Source organism: Suncus etruscus, chromosome 12 (assembly GCF_024139225.1).
Source record: "Suncus etruscus isolate mSunEtr1 chromosome 12, mSunEtr1.pri.cur, whole genome shotgun sequence".
Classification (NCBI taxonomy): domain Eukaryota; kingdom Metazoa; phylum Chordata; class Mammalia; order Eulipotyphla; family Soricidae; genus Suncus; species Suncus etruscus.
Genome location: NC_064859.1, coordinates 88,943,802 through 88,966,034, shown reverse-complemented (window position 1 = coordinate 88,966,034; position 22,233 = coordinate 88,943,802). Strand labels below are relative to the sequence as shown.

The 22,233-nt window shown below is 48.9% G+C and overlaps 2 protein-coding genes across 2 annotated transcripts in view; one reads left to right on the top strand and one right to left on the bottom strand.

The window, feature by feature from the left end:
• The first annotated feature begins 1,171 nt into the window (after positions 1 to 1,171).
• On the top strand, positions 1,172 to 9,334 carry WDCP (WD repeat and coiled coil containing). Its single transcript, XM_049784473.1, has 3 exons — positions 1,172 to 2,999; positions 7,596 to 7,713; positions 8,808 to 9,334. Exons 1-3 carry the CDS (start codon positions 1,194 to 1,196, stop codon positions 8,942 to 8,944), a joined length of 2,061 nt encoding a protein of 686 aa, XP_049640430.1. The 5' UTR covers positions 1,172 to 1,193; the 3' UTR covers positions 8,945 to 9,334.
• A 6,764-nt stretch (positions 9,335 to 16,098) lies between these two features.
• The window catches only part of MFSD2B (MFSD2 lysolipid transporter B, sphingolipid), a 14,418-nt gene continuing 8,283 nt past the window's right edge, over positions 16,099 to 22,233 (bottom strand). Inside the window, 9 exon segments of the mRNA XM_049784670.1 lie at positions 16,099 to 16,123; positions 16,419 to 16,592; positions 16,931 to 17,074; positions 17,360 to 17,469; positions 17,654 to 17,734; positions 18,201 to 18,284; positions 19,912 to 20,033; positions 20,139 to 20,229; positions 22,072 to 22,202. Of these exon segments, the coding sequence (XP_049640627.1) occupies positions 16,099 to 16,123; positions 16,419 to 16,592; positions 16,931 to 17,074; positions 17,360 to 17,469; positions 17,654 to 17,734; positions 18,201 to 18,284; positions 19,912 to 20,033; positions 20,139 to 20,229; positions 22,072 to 22,202 (962 nt within the window).

Below are 22,233 nucleotides of genomic sequence, written 5' to 3'. Positions count from 1 at the left end.
ATCTCTCTAGCCCCTGAAGTTTGATTTTTTTTTTGGGGGGGGGGTGTCACACCCAGCAGTGCTCAGGGGTTACTCCTGGCTCCATGCTCAGAAATCTCTCCTGGCAGGCTCAGGGGACCATATGGGATGTTGGGATTCGAACTACTGACCTCCTGCATGAAAGGCAAATGCCTTACCTCCATGCTATCTCTCCAGCCCCTGATTTTTTTTTTTAAGTTCTATTTTTGACAGTAGTAAAAGAGGGGTTGGAATTGTTGTATTGTTTTCCAGAAAGGCTGGACTAGACAGCATTCCCACCAGCAGTGAATGAGAGTTCCTTTCTCCCCAATGAGCTTTGTCTCCAGCCCTGTAAAACTTTTTGGGGGGTTTGGTTTTACCTCTGATCCAGCTCTCACACACTTAGTCTTGGTATGGTGCTTGCATCCACCTGACTGCGCTGAATCATACTTTCATTTGGAGTATTGGAGGGGTCCCGGTCCACAAAATCATTGGGATCACTCTGAGTGTGTGCTTTAGTTACATTTGAGTTCGTCTCAAAGTTTGTTAAATTGTGGAGGGACTGGGAGAAATAGGTGAGGCGTTGTGCTTCAGAGATATTCTTTTGTTTTTTGTTCTTGGGACACACCCAGCAGTGCCCAGAGGTTACTCCTGGCTCTGCACTCAGGAATTTTACTCCTGGTGGTGCTCAGGACCATATGGGATGCCAGGGATCAAACCTGGGTCAGCTGTGTGCAAGAACACCCTACCCACTGTACTATCGCTCCGACCCAATAGTGGTCACTCTTAGGTGGTGCTTAAGAGACTGGACTTGTCTTCCACTTACCTAACTCATGTTTGGTCCCCAGCACCTTATACAGTCTGCCAAGCCCACTAGGAGTGATCCCTGGGCACCAAGCCAGGAATAAGCCCTGAGGACCATTGGGTATGGCCCAGAGTTTAAAAGAATTGGAAAAGAAAATAGTTTCTCTTTTGTAGAATAATTTCCTAGTTCAAGACCCCATCAAAGTTCATACATTGCTATTACTTGTTTTATTTCAGCTGTTGACCAAGTCCATCGTGTCCTAGTCCTTTATGGCATTGAACTGTGAAAAGTTAATCATCTAACTTTTGAATGTTCTACAAGATTTGTGTAGTCAACTCCCCAGCCTATAATTTTCCTGCTCAATTATTCCAGGACATCTTTATCAAGAAGCATGGAGTTGGGGAAAGGAAAGCTGCTCAGGACAGGACTAAATGCCTTATATCAAGCCGTCCACCCCATCCACGGCCTTGCCTGGACTGATGGGAAACAGGTGATGCTGACTGACGTACAGCTTCACGGTGGAGAGGTCAAGCTTGGGAACTCAAAGGCTGTGGGACAGTTTGAGCATGTGGCGGGAGTGTCCTGGGCTCCTGGGACCAACGCCAACACCTCCACCCTGCTCTCTGTCCAGCACGAGAAGCATGTGAGTGTGTGGCAGCTGAGCTCCAAGTCTGCGGAGAAAAGCAAGTGGCTGATGTCCCAGGCGTGCGAGATCAGAGCCGCGCTCCCCATCCTCCCGCAGGGCTGTGTGTGGCACCCCCACAGTGCCATCCTGACCGTGTTGACAGCGCAGGACATCTCCGTCTTCCATAACGTTCACCGTGACAGTTCCTGCATTAAAGCGGATATCAGCACCCCGGGCCTCATTCACTGTGCGTGCTGGACCCAGGACGGGCAGAGGCTGGTGGTGGCAGTAGGCAGTGGTCTGCACTCCTACATCTGGGACGGCGCTCAGAAGACTCTCCTTGCGTGCTCCTTCTGTCCCATGTTTGATGTGGACAGCGCCGTGTGCTGCATTAGGGCCACTGTGGACTCACAGGTCGTATTAGCCACCGAGCTCCCACTTTGCAAGCTTTGTGGCTTACGTGCATCTGAGTCCTTAGACATACGACCTAGCTCTGAAGACACTTACCTCTCCACACTGTCAGATCCTGAAGGGACGCCTTCTACAGAGAGGGAGACACCTGCCTGTGGAACAGAGTCTGAAACCTACCTTTCTCCTGCGTCTTCCTTCTCAGATCCTGTGGATCTAACTCATATACACGCCAAAAAGTCTAGGTCTGAGGCCAGTTCTCTTATTTTTCTGAGAGAAAATGATGGCTTGATGGGAACAGGCCTAGATTCTTCACATTTGGTCCTTGTGACCTTTGAGAAGGATGCTACTAGAGCCAGGAAAGCTACTGTCCCGGGCATTCTGGTGCCCGATCTAATTGCGTTTAATCCCAAGGCACAGCTAGTGGCGGTGGCTTCCAATACTTACAACCTAATTTTGATCTATTCTGTCATTCCATCTTTTATGCCAAATATCCAGAAAATTCAGTTAGAGAGTAGCGAAAAACCCAAAGGCATATGTTTCTTGACAGAGAAGTGGTTATTAATTTTGGTAGGGAAGCAAAATGCCACTGATGCAACTTTTCTTCCTTCCTCAAAGTCTGAACAGTATGTCTTTCATTTGATGGTTCAAGAAGTGAAGTTGGAAGAATTTTCGGCTGCACTGAGTGGAAGCCAGAATCCTGCCAGTATGCTTTTAAAGACAGCAGATGGAGAGCAGCAAAACCTTCCTCCAGATTTTCGTCACCAAAATAGAGCACTCTTACTAACAGCTGATCAAAGTGGAAAGCTTGGAAATACCCTCATTAAAGAAATCAAAAGCCCCCCAGCTGGCATCTGTGATGACTCCACAGTCCTAGAAATGCGGGATGCTCAGCCCGATTACCAGCCAGTAATACTCCCCCGGTCCACCAGCACCCCGGCCCGAATCAGCCCTCTGGAACCACCCAATCTGCCTCAAATAAAGACTGTACAAAGGGTGAAGGAAAGTTCCCAGCTCTCTAACGAACTGGACTTGCTCTCAAGGAAGCTGACTGAGGTACAGCAGTGCCTTTCTGAGCTCACAGGATTCCTGCACAGTGGAAAGCAGGCATCTCCCGTGTATCCTCACTTTCAAGATCTGCCCTATGTCCACATCACTTACCAGGTAACTTCTCTGAGGAGCCACAGTCTAAATTTTTGGGTCATACCTGGCAGTGCTCAGGGGTTACTCCTGGCTCTATGCTCAGAAATTGCTCCTGGCAGGCTCGGGGGACCATACGGGATGCCGGGATTCTAACCACCAACCTTCTGTATGCAAGGCAAATGCCTTACCTCCATGCTATCTCTCTAGTTCCCATTTTATTTATTTTTGGGAAGTGGTTTGGGGCACACCCAGTGGCACTTGGGTTACTCCTGGCTGTGTACTTAGAAATTACTTCTGGCAGGCTCGGGAGACCATATGGGATGCTGGGGATCGAAGCCAGGTCAGCCGCACACAAGGCAAACACACTACCTGTGTGCTATCACTCTGGCCCAGCAACAGTCTATATAAAGGCTCCTGGAGCTAGTGGGTGCTGTAAGGAAAACGTTGAAGTGGGCTGGAAAGTGTATGGAGTATGGAGGGTGAGGTGCGTTCCTTGTTGCACATGCCTGGCCTGAATTAATCCCCAGTACTCCATATGGTCCTCTAGCCTGGCAGGCATGAACCATGAGCATAGAGCCAGGAGTAAGCTCTGAACACTGCCAGGCATGAAAAAAAAAAATGAAGAAGAAAAAGAAAGAAAAAAAAAATAGATGGTATTTGAATGAATGAATTGTCAGCAAACTGGCATGTTATGTTTTTCAGAGGCACAATGTTAATACCTCTCCAGCTTGCTTGCTTGTCAGCCAGATAGGCACACCTGTCAGCATACACTGTAATTTTGGGATGGGGAGCACACCCAGCAGTACTTGAGGTCAACTCCTGACTCTTCTGCTGAGTGTAGCTCTCAGTGGCACTTTCAAGGTTCGTGACGTGCTAGGAATTGAGCCCTGACTCCAGCACTTAAAGCAAGCACTCAGCCACTGAGCCATCTCTGACCATCCACTGGGATTTTATCATGCATGTTGTTAAAAAAAAAAAAAAAAGATTGCACTCAACTATAGCATTTTTACATTTAGAAAAAAACTTTGTTTTATTGTGTTTTTTTTTGGGGGGTGCCATACCCAGGATTACTGCTGCCTCTGCACTCAGGAATTATTCCTGGTGATGCATGGGGTACCATTTATGATGTTGGGGATGGGACCTGGGTCTGCCACATGCAAAGCAGACATCCTGCCCACGGTTTTGCCTTCAGTCCTAGAAAAAGAAAAATTTTTTTTGTTTGTTTTTGGGCCACACCCAGTGATGTCAGCTCAGGATTTACTCCTGGCTATGCACTCAGAAATCTCTCCTGGCTTGGGGGACCATCTGGGATACCGGGGATCGAACCCAGGTCTGTCCTGGATCAGTTGTGTGCCAGGCAAACGCCCTACCTAGCTGTGTGCAAGGCAAATGTTCTACCGCTGTACTGTTTTCTGGCCTCAGAAAAAAATATTTTCTAAATCACATTGTTTGATTATGGAAACCTCTGCCATATCTAGTGCAGATAGATACATCACATCAGGTCAGAGTTAGAAGAAAGATGATACTCATCTAGAAAGCTTGAATGCGTAAGTCAGCTACAGGGCAATAGGCTATAGTACATGCTTTGCTTGCAGGAGGCTTGAGTTCAGTCTCTGGCACTGCATATAGTGTGGCATATGGTCACTGCAAGGAGTGACAACTGAGCCACACCAGATCAGAAGGAAAGAGTTTTCACGAACTGTGCATTCATATAGACATAATCATAATATTACATCTGTGCCATCCTCTCTGGGGTTTTGTTTGGGTGTTTTGTTTTGTTTTGTTTTGTTTTTGGTTTTTTGGCCACACCCGGCATTGCTCAGGGGTTACTCCTGGCTGTGTGCTCAGAAATAGCTCCTGGCAGGCACGGGGGACCATATGGGACACCGGGATTCGAACCAACCACCTTTGGTCCTGGATCGGCTGCTTGCAAGGCAAACGCCACTGTGCTATCTCTCCGGGCCCCTCTCTGGGGTTTTGTTTCTCCCTTCCTTTTGTTGTGAAAATTGGCGTCCCACAGTCTTGGCTGCTCTGCTTACACACTTGGTTAGGATGCTTGCTGAGAATGGACGGATTCCTCTTCTTTGTTTTGCCTTTGTCTTTGGGTCACACTCAGCAGTGCTAAGGAGCTGCTCTGGGGTCAGTATTTGGGGAGAGTGCTGTGCCAGGGATTGAACCTGGGTTTCCAGCCTGCGACACATGCACTTCAGCCCTTTTAGCTGTCTACTCAATCCCATATACCTATTTTTATTTGTTTTTGCTTAATTCCCAGAATATACTTCTTGATTCCTAAAATATATTTCTGCTTTTTGTTTTTGAGCCACAGTCAGCGGTGCTCAGGGATTATTTTTGACTGCGCACTCAGGATTGTTCTTCGTGGGTTTGGGGAAGCATATGGGGGTGTCAGGATCAAACTCAAGTCAGCTGTGTGCAAGACAAGCACCCTACCCACTGTACTATATCTCTGACCCCTTCACATCTGCTTTTTTTTTTTGTTTTTTTTTGTTTTTGTTTTTGGGTAACATCCAGCAGCGCTCAGGGGTTACTCCTGGCTCTATGCTCAGAAATTGCTCCTGGCAGGCTTGGGGGACCACATGCGATGCCGGGATTCAAACCACCATCCTTCTGCATGCAAGGCAAATGCCTTACCTCCATGCTATTTCTTTGGCCCCTTCACATCTGCTTTTAAAAGAAATTACAGATTGCCCTTTAAAGATTTTTTTTAAACTGGGCAATGAATCATCACATGCCCACTGAAACCTCTGAGACTATCTTTTTCCTAACATTTTAGACAGATTGTTTTGTGTTTTTTTCTTTTTTTAATTTTATTTTGGGTCACACCCGGCAGCGCTCAGGGGTTACTCCTGGCTCTATGCTCAGAAATCGCTCCGGGTAGGCATGGGGGACCATATGGGATGCTGGGATTCGAACCACCATCCTTCTGCATGAAAGGCAAATACCTCCATGCTATCTCTCTGGCCCCCATTTTAGACAGATTGTAAATGCAAAGCAGTATATCACTTTTATTTATTGGCATTTCTTTTGTTTTTAGTGAATTTGAGTGTATTTTTTTTTTTTTTTTGCCCAAAACAAATATTAAACAAATACCAACACACCACAATTGCCTTTTGCTCATCTTGTCCTATTACCAGAGTCTGGTAATTCTATTTTAGAAAAATTAAGATGCATATAATATTCTAGATTTTCTAATATTAGTTGGTGGTTTTAATTTGTGTTTGTAATTTATTTATTGGGAAGTAGCTATATCCTGCATTACATAGAACTTATTCCTTACTCTGTGCTCAGGCTTCACTCCTGGTGGGATTCTGAGGGCCATATGTGGTACTAAGGATTTAACTTGGTTTGTAAATGCCCTACCCACTGTACTATCTCCAACCCCGTAAAAATTTTACATGTAAGTTTTTTTTTTATTTGTTTTGTTTTGGGACTATACCCCACCATGCTTAGAGCTTATTTCTGGCTCTGCACTCAGAAATCACTTCTGGTAGAGTTTTGGGGAACCCTATGGGGTGCCAGAGATTGAACTTGGATTATAAACACCTCACCCACTATACGGTGTCTATAGACGTGTTTATGTATGTATTTTTATTTTTTATTTTTTACTCGAGTTTAAATATTTTTTTACAGTTTTGAGCCATTCCTGTCTGTACTCAAACCTTACTGCTGGCTCTGCACTCAGTGATCACTCTTGTTTGGTGGGGTAGAGGGACAATACGGGGCTAAATCCAGGTGGGCTAAATCCAGGTGGGCTATGTGTTGTTTGTTTTTGGTTTTTGGGTCCCACCCGGCAGCGTTCAGGGGCTACTCCTGGCTCTATGCTCAGAAATCGCTCCTGGCAGGCTCGGGGGACCTTATGGGATGCTGGGATTCGAACCACCATCCTTCTGCATGCAAGGCAAATGCCCTACCTCCATGCTATCTCTCTGGCCCCATTGGGCAAGCATTTTACCTGCTCTGCTGTATCTCCAGCTCCTGCCTTTACACTTCATTCTCTTTTTTGTTTGCTTTGTTTTGGGGCCACTCCTGGCAGTGTTCAGGGCTTTCTTCGGCTCTGCTGTAATTAATTACTCCTGTGCGTGGAGAACTATATTGGGCACTTATTGAGCCATATGGAACCTGGCTTGGCCACATGCAAGGCAAATGCCCTACCTACTGTACTTTCACTCTATTACCCCTCAAAGCCTTTAGACTTTAAATGTATCTTAAGGTGAGCAATAATTGTCTTACATTTCCCTTCTCTAGGTTGCACAATGCTGGATGTTTATCCCCCCACCCTCAAAAAGCTATAACTGAAACCTAGTTGATAGTGGTTATAAATTGGATTTCTTTTTTCTTTGTTTGTTTGGGGGCCACACCTGGACAGTGCTCAGGGTTTTCTCTTGGCTCCACTCTCAGGGGTTACTCCTAGCAGTGTTCATAAGGGATGCCAGGGATCAGAACCTAAGTCAGACATGTGCAAGCCAACACCCTACCTGCCGTACTATCACTAAACTCCCAACTTGAATTTCTTGAAAATGCTTCAGGTGTTTTGTTCTCGAGAAATGATAACTCCATTGCTGTGCCATCAATTTAGGAACTTTGTCTTTGCATCTGCAGAAACCGTATAATGTAGGTTCTGTTCCCGAAAAGAGGACCGTGCTTCTCTGCAATGGCAAGTTACGGCTCAGCACAGTCCAGCAAACTTTTGGCCTCTCCCTGATAGAAATGCTGCACGGTAGGTAAATCCAGAAACAGACCTTACCCAACCCCCTCGCCCTGCCATTTATTTCATGACATTCACTAATAATGAAAAGGAGTCATTCCACCCACTTAGCGATTACCTAGCTATTATTATTTACCCAGGCCTGTTAAGATGCCGAAACACACAGAAAAGTTGGTTCCCACCCTTCTGGAATTTGTAGCCTAGCTGGAAAACCTGAATATTCACATGAAAAAGCTAGAAAAGAGTAATAAGATGCATACAGCAACTGTGAGGAAGTGGAATAAAGTCTCATCTCCAGCCTGGACCTCAGACATAAAGATCATGGCATTCTGGATGCTTCCTTTAAGGATGTGCTGTTATACTGGTTCTAGGTTACCCAGGCTGTTCAATTGAGTCATTCTACTCTTGCTATTTGATAAGTGTTTAAAAAAACTAAAGATTCACCGGGCCGGAGCTATATTACAGCGGAAGGGTGTTTGCCTTGCATGTGGCTACCCCAGGATGGACCCGGGTTCGATTCCCAGCATTCCATATGGTCCCCCAAGCCTGCTAGGAGAGATTTTTGAGCTCAGAGCCAGGAGTAAACTTGTGAGCACTGCTGCCAGGTGTGGCCCATAAATGAAATAAATAAAGGTTGATATTTCTTTTTTTTTTTTTTTTTTTTGGTTTTGGTTTTTGGGTCACACCTGGCAGCGCTCAGGAGTTACTCCTGGCTCTATGCTCAGAAATCACTCCTGGCAGACTCAAGGGAACCATATGGGATGCCCGGATATGAACCACTGACCTGCAAGCAAGGCAAACGCCTTATCTCCATGCTATCTCTCTGGCCCCACCTTATGATATTTCTAAAGAAGTTGGTTATAGTCTATAGCTAAAGGAAGGACACCCTTGTATGCCCTTGTGGGTAAGCTCCTAGCATAGGCCTGGCTGATATAGGTCTGCTCTGGGCCAAAATGCTTGTCCCTTGGATGTACACCTACCCTGTGTGACATGATGCTTAGACTCAGTCCTCTCGTCTTCCCCTCAAAGATAGGCATGTTTGTCATATTTATCTTGATAGAACAAGGTTAGAGATCCTGAATTCCCTTTGTGCATTGACTCTGCAGACTCCCACTGGATCCTGCTGTTTGCCGACACCGAAGGCTTCATTCCAGTAACTTTCACAGCCACGCAGGAAATAATCATAAGGGACGGCAGCCTCCAGGTCAAGAGCATTCCAGGACACTTGGTCTTGGAGTCATAAACCTGGTCATTTCCCAGAAGTTTTCAGAGACTTTTGTGCCCAAAGAAAAGTTGGATACCACAAGGGTTTCCAACTCATTATTGCGGGTGTTTATTTGTAGGGCACTCGGAGTCTAGCTTTTCAGGCGAAATCACTTCCAACAAGAGCCTCATTTCACTGAAGATTCTCCACAACTCTGATTTGCACTCAGGCAGAGTACTAGCCAGGATCACCATGGCCATTTCCTCCAGTCCAGACTCTCGCTCAGCCTTTGCTAAATGACTCAGAGTGGCAGTTTATGTACTCATGATGTGGTTTGGTCTCAGGGCAGCACTCCTAAAGCAAACGAATATGGTACCATATTGGCCTTGTTTTATATTATTTTGGTCTAAATAAAACTATTAAAGCTGTCATAGGAGCCCTTGAAAGGTGTTTGGGCTTTTCTGGCTTACAGGTGAGAATAAGAATACACATTCCAGCTTCTCTTCTCCTCCAGAGCAGTAAGAACCAGCAAAGCTCAAAAAAAGACAAATTGCCCATTGAATTTTACTTCAACAATACCAGGAACCAGAACTGTTTCTCATCTTGGCTGGATCTTTCTGGATTTAAGTGTGATACTTTTCCTTAGGAAATTCTTTTTTGTTTTGTTTTGTTTTGGGCCACACTGTGTGATGCTCAGGGGTTGTGGCTCTACACTCAGAAATCTCTCCTGGCAGGCTTGGGAGACCATATGGGATGCCTGGAATTGAACCTGGCTCTGTCCCAGGTTGACTGCGTGCAAGTCAAACACCATGCCGCTATACTATCACTCTGACCCCTCCTTAGCAAATTCTTTTTATTTTTTTTATTTTTTATTTTTTTGGTTTTTGGGCCACACCTGACGGTGCTCAGGGGTTACTCCTGGCTGTCTGCTCAGAAATAGTTCCTGGCAGGCACGGGGGACCATATGGGACACCGGGACTCAAACCAACCACCTTAGGTCCTGGATCGGCTGCTTGCAAGGCAAACACCGCTGTGCTATCTCTCCAGCCCCCTCCTTAGCAAATTCTAAGGTCCAGTAGTCACTAGCAGATTTCAAGGAAAATTTCAGGTGATTTGGCTCTTCCAGACTCCACTTGAGCAAGTGCTCATGCTACAGTATGATGGCACAGACAGAGATGCCAAACTTTGTATGCTGCTACTCACTTCCTCCAGAATCTTTTCTTTTTTAGTTTGGGGAATTATTAAAATTTCTAATGTCAGGGCTGGAGCAATAATATAGAGAATAGGGTGCTTGCCTTGCTCACTGGCATCCCTCAAGCCCACTAGATTCCTGAGTGTAGAGCCTGGATTAAACCCTGAACCCTGCTGGGTGTAGCCCCCTGAACCAAACCAAACCAAATCAAAACAAAATTTCTAATTTCTTTTCCTAGTAAACAGCTCCTTTAAATTGTGGCTTCAGTGTTTGCATTTCCCATTATCCTCTATTCAAATCTAAGAGACCAGTCTAAAGACTATAAGACAAAAGTATTTCATGTGTTTGAAATTTCACTTGAATCTGAGGTAATTGTAAAAAGCACCAGTTCATTATAATTCTGGATGAAAGTGCCAGCATAGGAGAGTGGAGAGTTGTGACTTCAGAAAGACCCACTGCTGCTCACCACCTTCAAACAGAATCATAAATTGTAATTACCTCAGCAGAACAGATTGATCTGCATGCAGCTGGTCAAAGCACATCTACAGAGAAGTTGCTTCAGCCTTCCACACTCCATTAGCACATACCCTCTTCCGCTTTTCCTTTGAAATTATCTGGAGAGACACATTTTGTACCTTCGGGACTCCTGTCTGTTTGTTAGCCTTTATGAAGACGGAGCTGGAGTGGGGCTCAGAAGACGCAAGGGCCCATTTTGTGGTTCAAATGCATTAGACAGCTGCCGGGATAATGGAGCTGGAGCCACTTGTCTGCCATCAGCTGTGAGAGGGTAGCTGAGGACAGCCTGGGGCCTGGCTCCCTTTGCACAGGAAATGACCCAGTGGGCTGAAAGCACATGTTTTTGCAGCCTCCAGAGAGGGCTTCAAGGGGCTGGAACAATAGTTCAGTGGGTAGGATGCTTGCTTTGCACACAACTATCCTGGGTTCAATCCCCAGCACTCCATATGGCCCCCTGAACTTGCCAGGAGTGAATCCTGAGTGCAGAGCCAGGAGTAAACCTTGAGCACTACTGATGTGGGCCCAAAACAAAACAAAGGGAGCTTTGAGGATCCTCTAGTAAAATTAGTCTGGGTGCCTCAAGAGTTCTGTAACAATCATTTCAGTGTTCCAAGTACTGTGAGTCATTAATTGGGGTGTACCTCAGTGCTTGAGTGTCCTGGCTATGGACTGTTGCAACCATATGTCTTTTTTTTTTTTTTTTTTTGGTTTTTGGGTCACACCTGGTGACACTCAGGGGTTACTCCTGGGTATGCATACGGAAATCACTCCTGGCTTGGGGGACCATATGGGACCCTGGGGATCGAACCTCAGTCTATTCTAAGTTAGCATATGCATATGCATATGCCCTACTGTTTGTACCACTGCTTCGGCCCCAATATATGTCTTTATTTTTATCTTGTTCTATTTTGTGGTGCCAGGGATCCAGCCACTGGCCTCCCCCATGTGAGGGTTGCACTCTACCACTGAATCACATTCTTAGCCTTAGGCCAAGTTGGGTTGCTGGGTTGTTGATGGCATTTTCTCTGTGATCATAACCAGATAGTTGTTCTTGTTTTTTTTTGTTTGTTTTTTTTGTTTGTTTGTTTGTTTTGTCTGTGTCTGTTGTCTTCTTGTTTCTTCTTGTGGATAGTCTAAAGTTCCTTCTTTACAACAAATCTGATTCCATGACAACTCTCAAAAGATGTTTCCTTGGCCTCTACTATTATATGGCTGTTGGAACAATAGAAGACAGTCTAGTATTTTAACTATCTCTGTAAACAAGGGAGAGAAAAGGGCTGAATTGTAAAGGTAAGTTTAAATTGGTGTTTAAGGTTCTGTTGAAATATTTTTCATAAGAAAAGATTTACATCCTATTTTGCACCCAGACTTATTAAGTTTTGTGTAGTTATTTGAGTCTTGTTTTGAGGTTTGCAGACCATCGCAGGCTATGGTTAGGAGCATTTCTGGCTCTGTGCTTAAGGATCATTTCTGCCTAGTACTTTTTTTTTTTTTTTTTTTGGTTTTGGGCCACACCCAGCGGTGCTCAGGGGTTACTCCTGGCTGTCTGCTCAGAAATAGCTCCTGGCAGGCAGGGGACCATATGGGACACCGGGATTCGAACCAACCACCTTTGGTCCTGGATCAGCTGCTTGCAAGGCAAACACCGCTGTGCTATCTCTCCGGGCCCTCTGCCTAGTACTTGAGGGACCTTATGTAAGTGCTGTGGCTCATTTAGGGTTGGCCATATGCAAGGTAAGCACTATCTATCTGGTGTAAGTGCCATCTAGCTGGTTCCCTTTTATGGAAACTTGCTGTGTGTTATAGAGAATATGTGAAGGCTTAATAATGAAGTAAATCACTTTGCCACCAAATTTAAGAACCAAAACTAGAAGTGATTCAGAATTCTTTTTGTTCATCTATAATCCTCTTGTTTTGTTTTATTGGGCCACACCCATTTGATGCTCAGGGGTTACTCCTGGCTATGCGCTCAGATATCACTCCTGGCTTGGGGGGATCATATGGGATGCCAGGGGATTGAACCGTGGTCCATCCTAGGCTTGCATTTTCAAGGCAAGCGCCTTACCTCTAATGCCACTGCTCCAACCCTGCATCTGTAATCCTCTTTAACTCCATCCCAGAGTCTCTGATCTCTGGATTATTTCATCACTCACTTCTTCATTTCTTCTTCCTTTTCTTTCTTTTTCCCTCCCCTCACCCTGCCCTTATTCTCTTCGTTGTTGTGTTGTTCAGTGGTTGCACACTTGTAGCTGTGTTTGCTGAGGGTCAGGTGTCTGGTTGTGGACCTCACACATACGACTATATATGCCATGGCATCCAGAATCTCACCAACTGACTCAGACATTCCACTCTGCTATATAGGATGGTGCTGGGGATCAAGCTGTTATTTAATACACATTCAGTAGATATAGGGGTGAGGTGAATGAGGACAAGGAATTGAAGAGGACACTAAGTTTATGGTTATGTTTATGATAGATGCAAAAATAAAGAGCTGAGGGACTAGAGTGATAGCACCTGAGTGCCGCCAGGTGTGGCCCAAAAACCAAAAAAGGACATATGATTGCAACAGTCCATAGCCCTGTGGCCACACCCGGTGGCACTCAGGGGTTATTCCTGGCTCTGTGCTCAGAAATTGCTCCTGGCAGGCTCAAGGGACTATGGGACTCCGAGATTTGAACCACCATCCTTCTGCATGTAAGGCAAACGCCCTTCCTCCATGCTATCTCTCTGCTCCCCCCTTTTTTTGAATAATAAAAATTAATAAAAAATTTTTTAAAAGATGGAAGAGAGATGTGCAGGTCACACCAGGTCCCAGGACTGGTCTTCCTTCACTATCTGAAGCACCAGCTGTCTGCCAGCGTAGCGGTAGGGCCTTGCAGTCTTCACCATTTATCCCCTGACTTGCTTAAGGCTAGCATCAGAAGCTCGCCAGGCCTGTTTGCTCATCTGAAAATGAGATAATAATTCCTGCTTCATAGGGGGAGTGCAGTAATGCCTTTTGATCAGCTCTAATGGCTTTTGCCCTCCACCCTAATCCATTCCCCATAGGGGTCCCTGCAGCTCTGCCTTGAGACCGTCCTCCTGGGAGCTGAGGCAGGATCACATTTGGCAGCAGTGTCTGTTCCAGCTTGCATCACCCACATTTCCGAGGCACACCGGCCCCTGATAATGATGGGAATGTTGCTTGATCATCTTGTACCATCTCCACATAATCAGAGATAGCCCGGCATCAAGAAATTGCACGTGTGTTCATACATGTGTATGTGCAATGGGGTGACCCCCATTCTGTATGTGGGTGCCTGCAGGCAGGGTGAGATGGCCCCGATCCCGGTCACCCCCTTCCTGAACTGGGCAATGAAAAGGCTGAGCCACAGTGCCCTGGGACCTCAGGTCACACACTCCTCTTATTATCACATAGGCTCAGCCCCCACACCTTCAACCAGGGCACTGTGCTTGCACCCTCAGGTCTGCCTCCTCGTGCTTCAGTGTTTGTGGGGCACCCTCAGGTCACAGCCTGTGGGAGTGAGCTGCAGCCCAGCTGTCTTAGGTGTCAGTCTGGCACCTGAGAGGAAACAGAAGCCTAGAGAGGTGAGAGGGCAGCTCAGGACAGGGCTGGGGGCTGGAGAGGATGCAGGGCATGGAGCATATGGTCCCCCCTCAGGTGTCCATGCTTCTCCAGGAGAAAATTTCTGGAGCATTTGGATCCCCCCAGGGCCCCCAATTCCATGTCAGACTGTAGCCCACATGAACTTCCATGTTCAGCCTCTGTGCCTTTTGGGACCTCAGTTCTTTCTCTTCCAAAGGAGAGGTAGTGCCCTGCCTCATGGCCCCCTGTTCTGCCACCAGGGATACGGGGTCAGAAACATGCTTCATGTCAGTGAGGCCACCCACTTCCCTCACCCCCTGGGGTTGTGTTGGGTTCCGGGAATCAAGGCGAGAGTTGGCCACTTTTTCGGTTCATTTTCGTTTATTTTCTCTTGTTTTGGCTTTTGGGCCAAACCCAGCTGTGCTCAGGGCTTACTTCTGGCTATGTGTTCTGGCATATCACTCCTCATGGGGCTCAGCAGATCTGAGAATTAAACCCAGAGCTTCGCACATACAAGGCACCTGCTCTCCCACTGAGCTGGATCTCCAGCCCCTTTCATTGGTTTTCGATATCATAAGTTTCATGATTTTTCCTTCTACAAAGGCAGGGCTTCTAGGAAGCTCTGGTGTCTGTCCTTCTAGAAGATAAAGAGTTCCAGGGCCAGAGCAATAGCACAGTGGTAGGCCATTTGCCTTGCACATGGCCGACCTGAGATGAACCCAGGTCTGATCCCCCAGCATCTCATATAGTCTGAGCCTGCCAGGAGTGATTTTTGAGTGCAGAGCCAGGAATTCCTGAGTGCCACTGGATGTGCCCCCCCCAACAGATAGTTTCTTTAATCTAGGTCCATTGATGGAGGGAAGTTGACACTGGTGGTGGGAAGGACCTTGGCTTGTTGTATATCTGAAATCCAAGTATGAAGAAAAGGACTCTGTAGATCACAATTGTTTCAATAAAATAAATAAAATAAGAAGATAAGAGTTCCAGAGTCTGGACTGGTGGAGCAGCAGTAGGGCGTTTGCCTTGCACACGGCTAATCTAGGATGGACCATGGTTCCATTCCCCAGCATCCCATATGATCTACCGAGCCAAGAGTGATTTCTGAGCACATAGCCATGAGTAATCCCTGAGTGTCACAGGTTGTGGCCAAAAACCAAAACCAAAAACAAACAAACAAACAAACAAACAAAAGATGAGTTTCAGACAGAGATTTCTACAGAAATGACGGTATTCCTGAAATGCTGCTCTTCAGTAACGATATCGGCATGTGAACTTGCAGGAAAACTGTCCTCTCAGATTGGAACAACACGCCTGATCCTCCTCTGTGTCCTGCTCCTTCCCACCCCTACTGTGGGGTGACCCTCATCTGGCTCTGGGCCTGTGAGTCTCACTGTATGTCTGTCCCAAGTGGTGCCCCAGTCAGCCTCTCTCAAACATTCACATTCGTCAGGAGGAACAGGGCATGCGGCTCGGCTGTGAGCCAGGTGTCCCCCATGGAAGCCAGCTGCTGGCAGGCTGTGGTGGCATCCAGGGACAGTCATTGTTGAGGGTCCAGGGCAGAGATGGCCTGATGCTGTACAGTCGGAGATGCGGGGCTACCTGAGATGCTCTCTGACCAACAAGCAAGGCGAGAGAGAGATAGTACAGCTGGCCCAGATTCAATCCCCAACATTGTGTACAGTCCCCATGAGCACTACCAGATGTAACCCTGAGTACAGAGCCAGGCATGGCCCCAAAAACACAACTGAAAAAGCCCTTCAGGAGATAGAACTCCAGCACAACCAGAGAGGTGTTGTGTAAGCTGCAAAGCCAGGGTGCTACAGGGCTGAGGGAGAGAGATGTGAGAAGAGGCATGGAACAGGAACCGTCCTGTTGTTTGGTTTCCTGATGGTTCAACCTTCAGTGTAGGCTGTAGCTGGTTCTCCTAGAGAAGAGGAAGAAGCCAAAGGCAGTGAGAGAAGGAGATTGGCTCCTGCCCAGACCGTCATGGAAGTGTTTTCTGACCACTCTGCCTCACAGCCCCTAGAGTTGTCTGAGTGATTGCCAGATGGGGACCTGGGATTCGAGACAAGATGGGCAGGAGGAAGGAAGAGTTCAGGGTTCTCAGGAAGAGGCAGAGCAGGGGTGAAGGGGGAGCCCTCCCGCAGCACCGTGTGATGGTAACGGGAGGAGGGGTTCAGGGCTGGTGCTAGCGAAGGAGATTCCTGGTGGGTGCACACCTGTGGAGGCTGCGCCGGCAGGAAGCAGCCTGGTTCAGCTTAGGCTTGGGGCCCACCAGGAGGATGCACAAGCCGACGAGGAACATGCAGGTGGGCACAGCTCCAATGAGGACCTTGAGGGTGAGCACCACCTGCTCTGTCTGCTGGCAGGCTCCAGCCTGGTAACCTGCAAACCTGGGGAGAGGGCCAGTATATTGCACATCCTGCAGGGACCCACCTGCCAGACTGAGAATATGCAGGGCCAACAGCCCCCAGAAGGGCCCCCCTGAACTCATCTGTGCCCTGAGAGATCCGGAGCAGGGGCCACCCCCACCTCACAAGAGGAGCCATGGGGCCCTGGGCTGCAGTGGTGGCGGCGGTGGGATTTGGCTCTCTTCTTACACCCTGTCTGGTCTGGTGTCTCAGCTAAACTCCAGGGCTGACACTCACTCCAGCTGAGGGTGGAGGTGCTTAGGGTGCCCAACACTCACTTCAGACTAAGGGTGGAGGCACCCAGCGTTCCTGATACTCACTCAAGACTGAGATTGGAGATGCCCATGGTGCCTGCACCCGACAATTTGGTGAAGAAAACGTAGGAGGAGTAGAAGATGGTCTCCAGGCCTGGCCCGAATTGGTACTGCTGCTGGAAGTTGTCCACCACGTCCGGAAGCATAGACCTGGGGGTGGCGGTCCGAGGCACAGTCCCCCACCAACCCACCCTGTAGCTCTCAGTACAGGGACCCAGTGACAAACTGCACCCAGAGCCCAGACCCTCTAGGTGACACCTGGCCCACTCTCTTTGTAAGCTCCAAGGGCCAACAGCTCTGGGAGCTGCTTCTCTGGTAGCCAGGGAAGCCCCTTCCCAGGGGCATGCAGGAAGGATTCAGAGGGCCCTGACAGGTTGGCCAGGAGGATGAGCCCCTTACAGGAAGACATGAGCCCCCTCCCCCTTCCCTGCCTACCAGGGGAGCAGCATGGAGTCGGCAATGCTCAGGCCAGACACAAAGGCCACCACGTACGCCACGGGCACTGAGGGTACAGCAGCCAACAGGATTGCAAAAGGCACCATCATCTGGGGAGACAGCTGGCTGAGCCTTCCTCCTGCTACATACACGCACACACAGAGACACACCCACACACACCACACTCCCACATTCCCTCATCACACACTCCTAGTCTTTCCCAACACCGTCCCCAGCAGTTAGGTAGGCACTGCAGTGAGGGACTTATCAACGGTCCCCTCCTGCCTCACTCACACTGATCCCTAAAGCCGACGTCCTCTTCCCAAAACGGTGGAACATCCACTCCCACATCGGGGTGCTGAGCACAGCCGAGATCTGTAAGCAGACAGAATAGTCACAGCCCCATTCTCGAGGCCCTCTCTTGTTGGCAAAGTCCCGGCGGCCACTAGAGATCTGCTTTCATCAGTCCGTGTCCTCCCTCCCCCAGAACCCAGGTGACAATTTCTTTTTCTTTTTTGTGGTTTTTGGGTTACACCCGGCAGTGCTCAGGGGTTATTCCTGGCTCCAGGCTCAGAAATTGCTCCTAGCAGACACGGGGGACCATATGGGACGCCGGGATTCGACCGATGACCTCTTGCATGAAAGGCAAACGCCTTACCTCCATGCTATCTCTCCGGCCCCAGGTGACCATTTCTGACCCTGTCTCCTTCCACCCTCTGCTGGAAGGCAGGAGACAAAGCAAAGCAGAGTTCTTTGGCTCATGTGTCACGCCAAGGACCCTCCTGCCCCCACCCACCTCAGTCCCCCAAGGTGGCCTGGCCTCTTCTGCCTGGGCCTTTACCAGAATGATCAGCACCAGGTTCTGGATGTGGTCATGCAGCCGTGAAGCATGTTTGCAGAATAGAACCAGGTAACTCTGCTCTATCTGCAGGAGAGGGGAGGAGAGAGATAGAGAGACAGACAGATAGACAGAGATAGAGACAGACAGAGAGAGAGAAAGTTAGCTCTAGGGCCCAGCCCAGTGCTCCAAACTTGCTGCTCCTTTGACCTCAAACTCTCAGTTCAACCCACCCAAGCATGCTAGGAGGTCCTCTCTGGTGCTGCTGGGGTGGGTATCGCCCCCATTCCTAGGGAATGGCTTAGCGACACGAACTCCAAACTCCCAGTTAGGACACTTGGCTAGGACACTTGGCTCCCGCCTCTCACGCACACTCTGATCTGATTCTTTCTGCAGCAGGGCCTTTGGGCCCTCCCTCTGCTCTGCTTTCTGCTTTCTCCCTTAGAAATCAAGCCCAGAGTGTCTGTGGGTCCCAAATGCTGCTCTGTCATTGCTGCTGGTGTGATTTCGATTCGGAAGTCACACCTGGCCATGCTCAGTAGCTCTGTGATCATGACTTGCTTCTGGTAGTGCTTGGGGGAGGGGGGGGACAACAGTGTGAAGTGGGGACCAAATCTGGACCTCCTGCATGCAAAGCCTATGCTCAAGCTCTTTTTTGAGGGTGGGGTTCTCACCTGGCAATGCTCATGGGTTACTCCTGACTGCACTCGAGAATCTCTTGGCCAGGCTTGGGGAACCATATGGGATGCTGGGGTTTGAATCCAAGTTGTCTGTGTACAAGGCAAGCACTCTACCACTGTACTATCTCTTTGGCTCTCCATCAGCCTTTTTGTTTGTTTATTTGTTTGTTATAGCAGAGACTATTTATTTATTTATTTATTTTTGGTTTTGGGGCCACACCTGGCAGTGCTCAGGGGTCACTCCTGGCTGTCTGCTCAGAAATAGCTCCTGTCCCATATGGGACACCGGGATTCGAACCAACCACCTTTGGTCCTGGATCGGCTGCTTGCAAGGCAAACACGCTGAGCTATCTCTCCAGGCCCTTTTTTTTTTTTTTTTTCGGGGGGGGGGCGATCACACCCGGCAACGCTCAGGCATTACTCCTGGCTCTAAGCTCAGAAACCGCTCCTGGCAGGTGCAGGGGACCATATGGGATGCCGGATTCGAACCACCATCCTTCTAGCAGAGACTCTTTTATTTTTTTTAAGGGGGCCACACCTGACAATACTCAGGATTACTCCTGTCTCTACTTTCAGAAATCATTCCTGGCAGGCTTGGTTTGTTTGTTTGGGCCACACCCGATGATGCTCAGGGATTACTCATAGCTATGTGCTCAGAAATTGCTCCTGGCTCGGGGAACCATATGGGGCGCCGAGGATCAAACCAAGGTCTCTCTTGGGTCAGCTGTGTATAAAGCAAATGCCCTACTGCTGTGCTATCACTCTGGCCCCTATTTCTTAGTTTTTGGGCTATACACTCTGTTGTGTTCAGGAACTCCTGGCTCTTCATTCAGAAATCACTCCTGGAAGGCTTGGGTGACCATATGGGATGCTGGAGATCAAACCCAGGTCAGCCACGTGCAAGGCAAATGCTCTACCTGCTGTGTTATCTCTCTGCTTCCCTTTTCCCCTTCCACCAAGAGACCAAAGTTGAACTCCATAAGACCAATAATATGGCTTGACCAATCCAGGGGTTCAGTGTGTGGCCAAATTACCTGGACAGCAGCAGAGATGAACAGGAAGGAGCCTACCAGCTTCAGGTAGGGTGGGTGTCGGATGGTGAGGCCCAGCCCAGACAGGAAGCTCAGGCCGTGGCCTGAAGCTGGGGTGGAGGAGTCTGCAACACAGGAAGGAGATGCCTTGGCCTGGCAGCCTTCACAGCCTACCCCCAAGAGCCCTGCCCTCAGCTTCAGCTTCCTGCACCCTGATGGCACCCCCATACCTGGCCGCTCCTTCACCCCCAGGTAGAGCATGCAGCTGCAGACAGGGTAAATTGCAGTGACCACAGCGGCCGCAATGGAGTAGAGCCGAGTCTGCGGGACAGGACAGAGCTGGCTGGGGGTGGAGGTGGGGATCCAAGCCAGGGCAGGACCCAGAGGGGCATCAGTTTTTTTGTTTGTTTGCTTGCTTGCTTGTTTTGGTTTTTAGGTCACACCCAAGTGACGCTCAGGGGTTACTCCTGGCTATGTGCTCAGAAATCACTCCAGGCTTGAGGGACCATATGGGACACCAGGGAATCGAACCTCGGTCCGTTCTAGGCTATCGCGTGCAAGGTAAATACCCTACCACTTGCACTACCGCTCTGGCCCCAGAGGCATCAGTTTTATGTTAGGCAGACTGGGTGCCTTCCTCCCAACCACCCAATAGGAGGGGGAAATATTGGGGACTAGAGAGATAGTACAGGTGCTACGGCTCTTGCCTTGCAGCCAACCCTGGTGCCACCCAGAGTATGCCCTGAGCACAGAACAAGGAGCATAGACAGGTGCAGTCCAAAACAACAACAACAACAACAACAACAACAACAACCACAAAGACATAACCAAAACACAACCCAAACCCTCTGCTGATTGAGGGCCCTCTATGTGGAAGGAAGGCTCTCTCCTCTGCTCTGCTATTTCCGCTTCTGGCTGAGAGGCTGGAGTTTCCCTGCCCTGCATGTATGAGGCCTTGTCTTTGATCCTTGGCTCCATAAAAAAACATTTCTTTTTCCTATTTTTTTTTTTTTTGCTTGTTTGGTTTTGGGCCTCGCCCATGGTGCTCAAGGCTTCCTCCTGGCTCTGAGCTTGGGGAAGGAGAGGCGAGGAGAGCTTCGGCTCTGATGTAGGGTCTTGTGCTAGCCCTACTTGTGCTCTGGTCTAGGCACCCAAACAGGCCCGCAGTGCATCCTTACACGGTGATAGCCTGACTGCTGCTGCTTCTGCTAATTTGCTCATGCCAAAGTTTGGCACTATTTGCCAGAGAAGAATTCCCTGGATGCTTGTTCAAATCCAGCCTACTGGTCTCCCCTGACCCAAAATTTGTGAGTCTATAGGTCTGAGTGAACCTGTTGAATGTGCCTTTCTATGGGTTTTTGCTTTCTGTTTTTCTATTGGGCCACACCCAAGCAATGCTCAGGGCTTACTCCCAACTCTTCACACAGGGTTCACTCCTGAGCTGTGGGGATCATATGCCAGGGATAGCACCTGGATGGAACCCAGGTGCAAGGCAAGTGCCCTACCAACTGTACTAGCTCTGAACATGCTGGCCCAGAAAGCAAACTTTGCCACCCAGAGCACCTGGGAGGTAGAAGACTAGATGCCCCCTCTGGTCCTGAGGGAGGGGGACGTTGGCTGCGGGTAGGAGTCCAGATAGCAGGAGGAGGCAGCATTGATGGGGGGAGAAGATGGTGACATGGGCCAGGAGAAGGCTGAGCTGTGGACTTGCCATATTTGTAGCTTCAAGCACAGACAGGAGTGGATGGAGTGACAGAGCTCAAGGGAGAGAGGCCTTGGCCTTGTGTGCAGTGGGCCTGAGTTGGACACCGCAGCTCTCCAGAACTAAGTGTAAATCACTCAGGGGAGTTCTGATGGGAAGACTAAATGTTTCTAGAGCTGGGGGACAGTAGTAGGGTTAAATAGATGACCGTCACAGCGGGGAAGGGGTGGGTTCCAGGGTGCTATACTAGCTCATTCTGGGGGTGTTATACTGGCTCACTCTGGGGATGGTGGGGCTTTTCCCAGGACTCAGCAAGTCACACCCTGACTCCCCACTTCCCCTTCTCAGGGTCCCCTGCAGATTTGGTGGAGGGGGGTGACAAGGGTGTGGGATCCACTGGAGGAGGCAGAGGGCAGAAAAGCAGTACGATGAGGGTCCCCAGGACGGCTATGCAGACTCACCGCATCCTGGGAGATGGTGCCCGGTGTGGGTGACCCCGCGTCCCCACAGCTCTCAGGTGCATTCGCTCCAGCCACGATCCACCCGTGCAGTGCGGCACCCAGCAGCGTCCCAGCCATCTCCAGGGTCATCCCTGCACCAAGCAACCAAGGAGCGGTGACAGT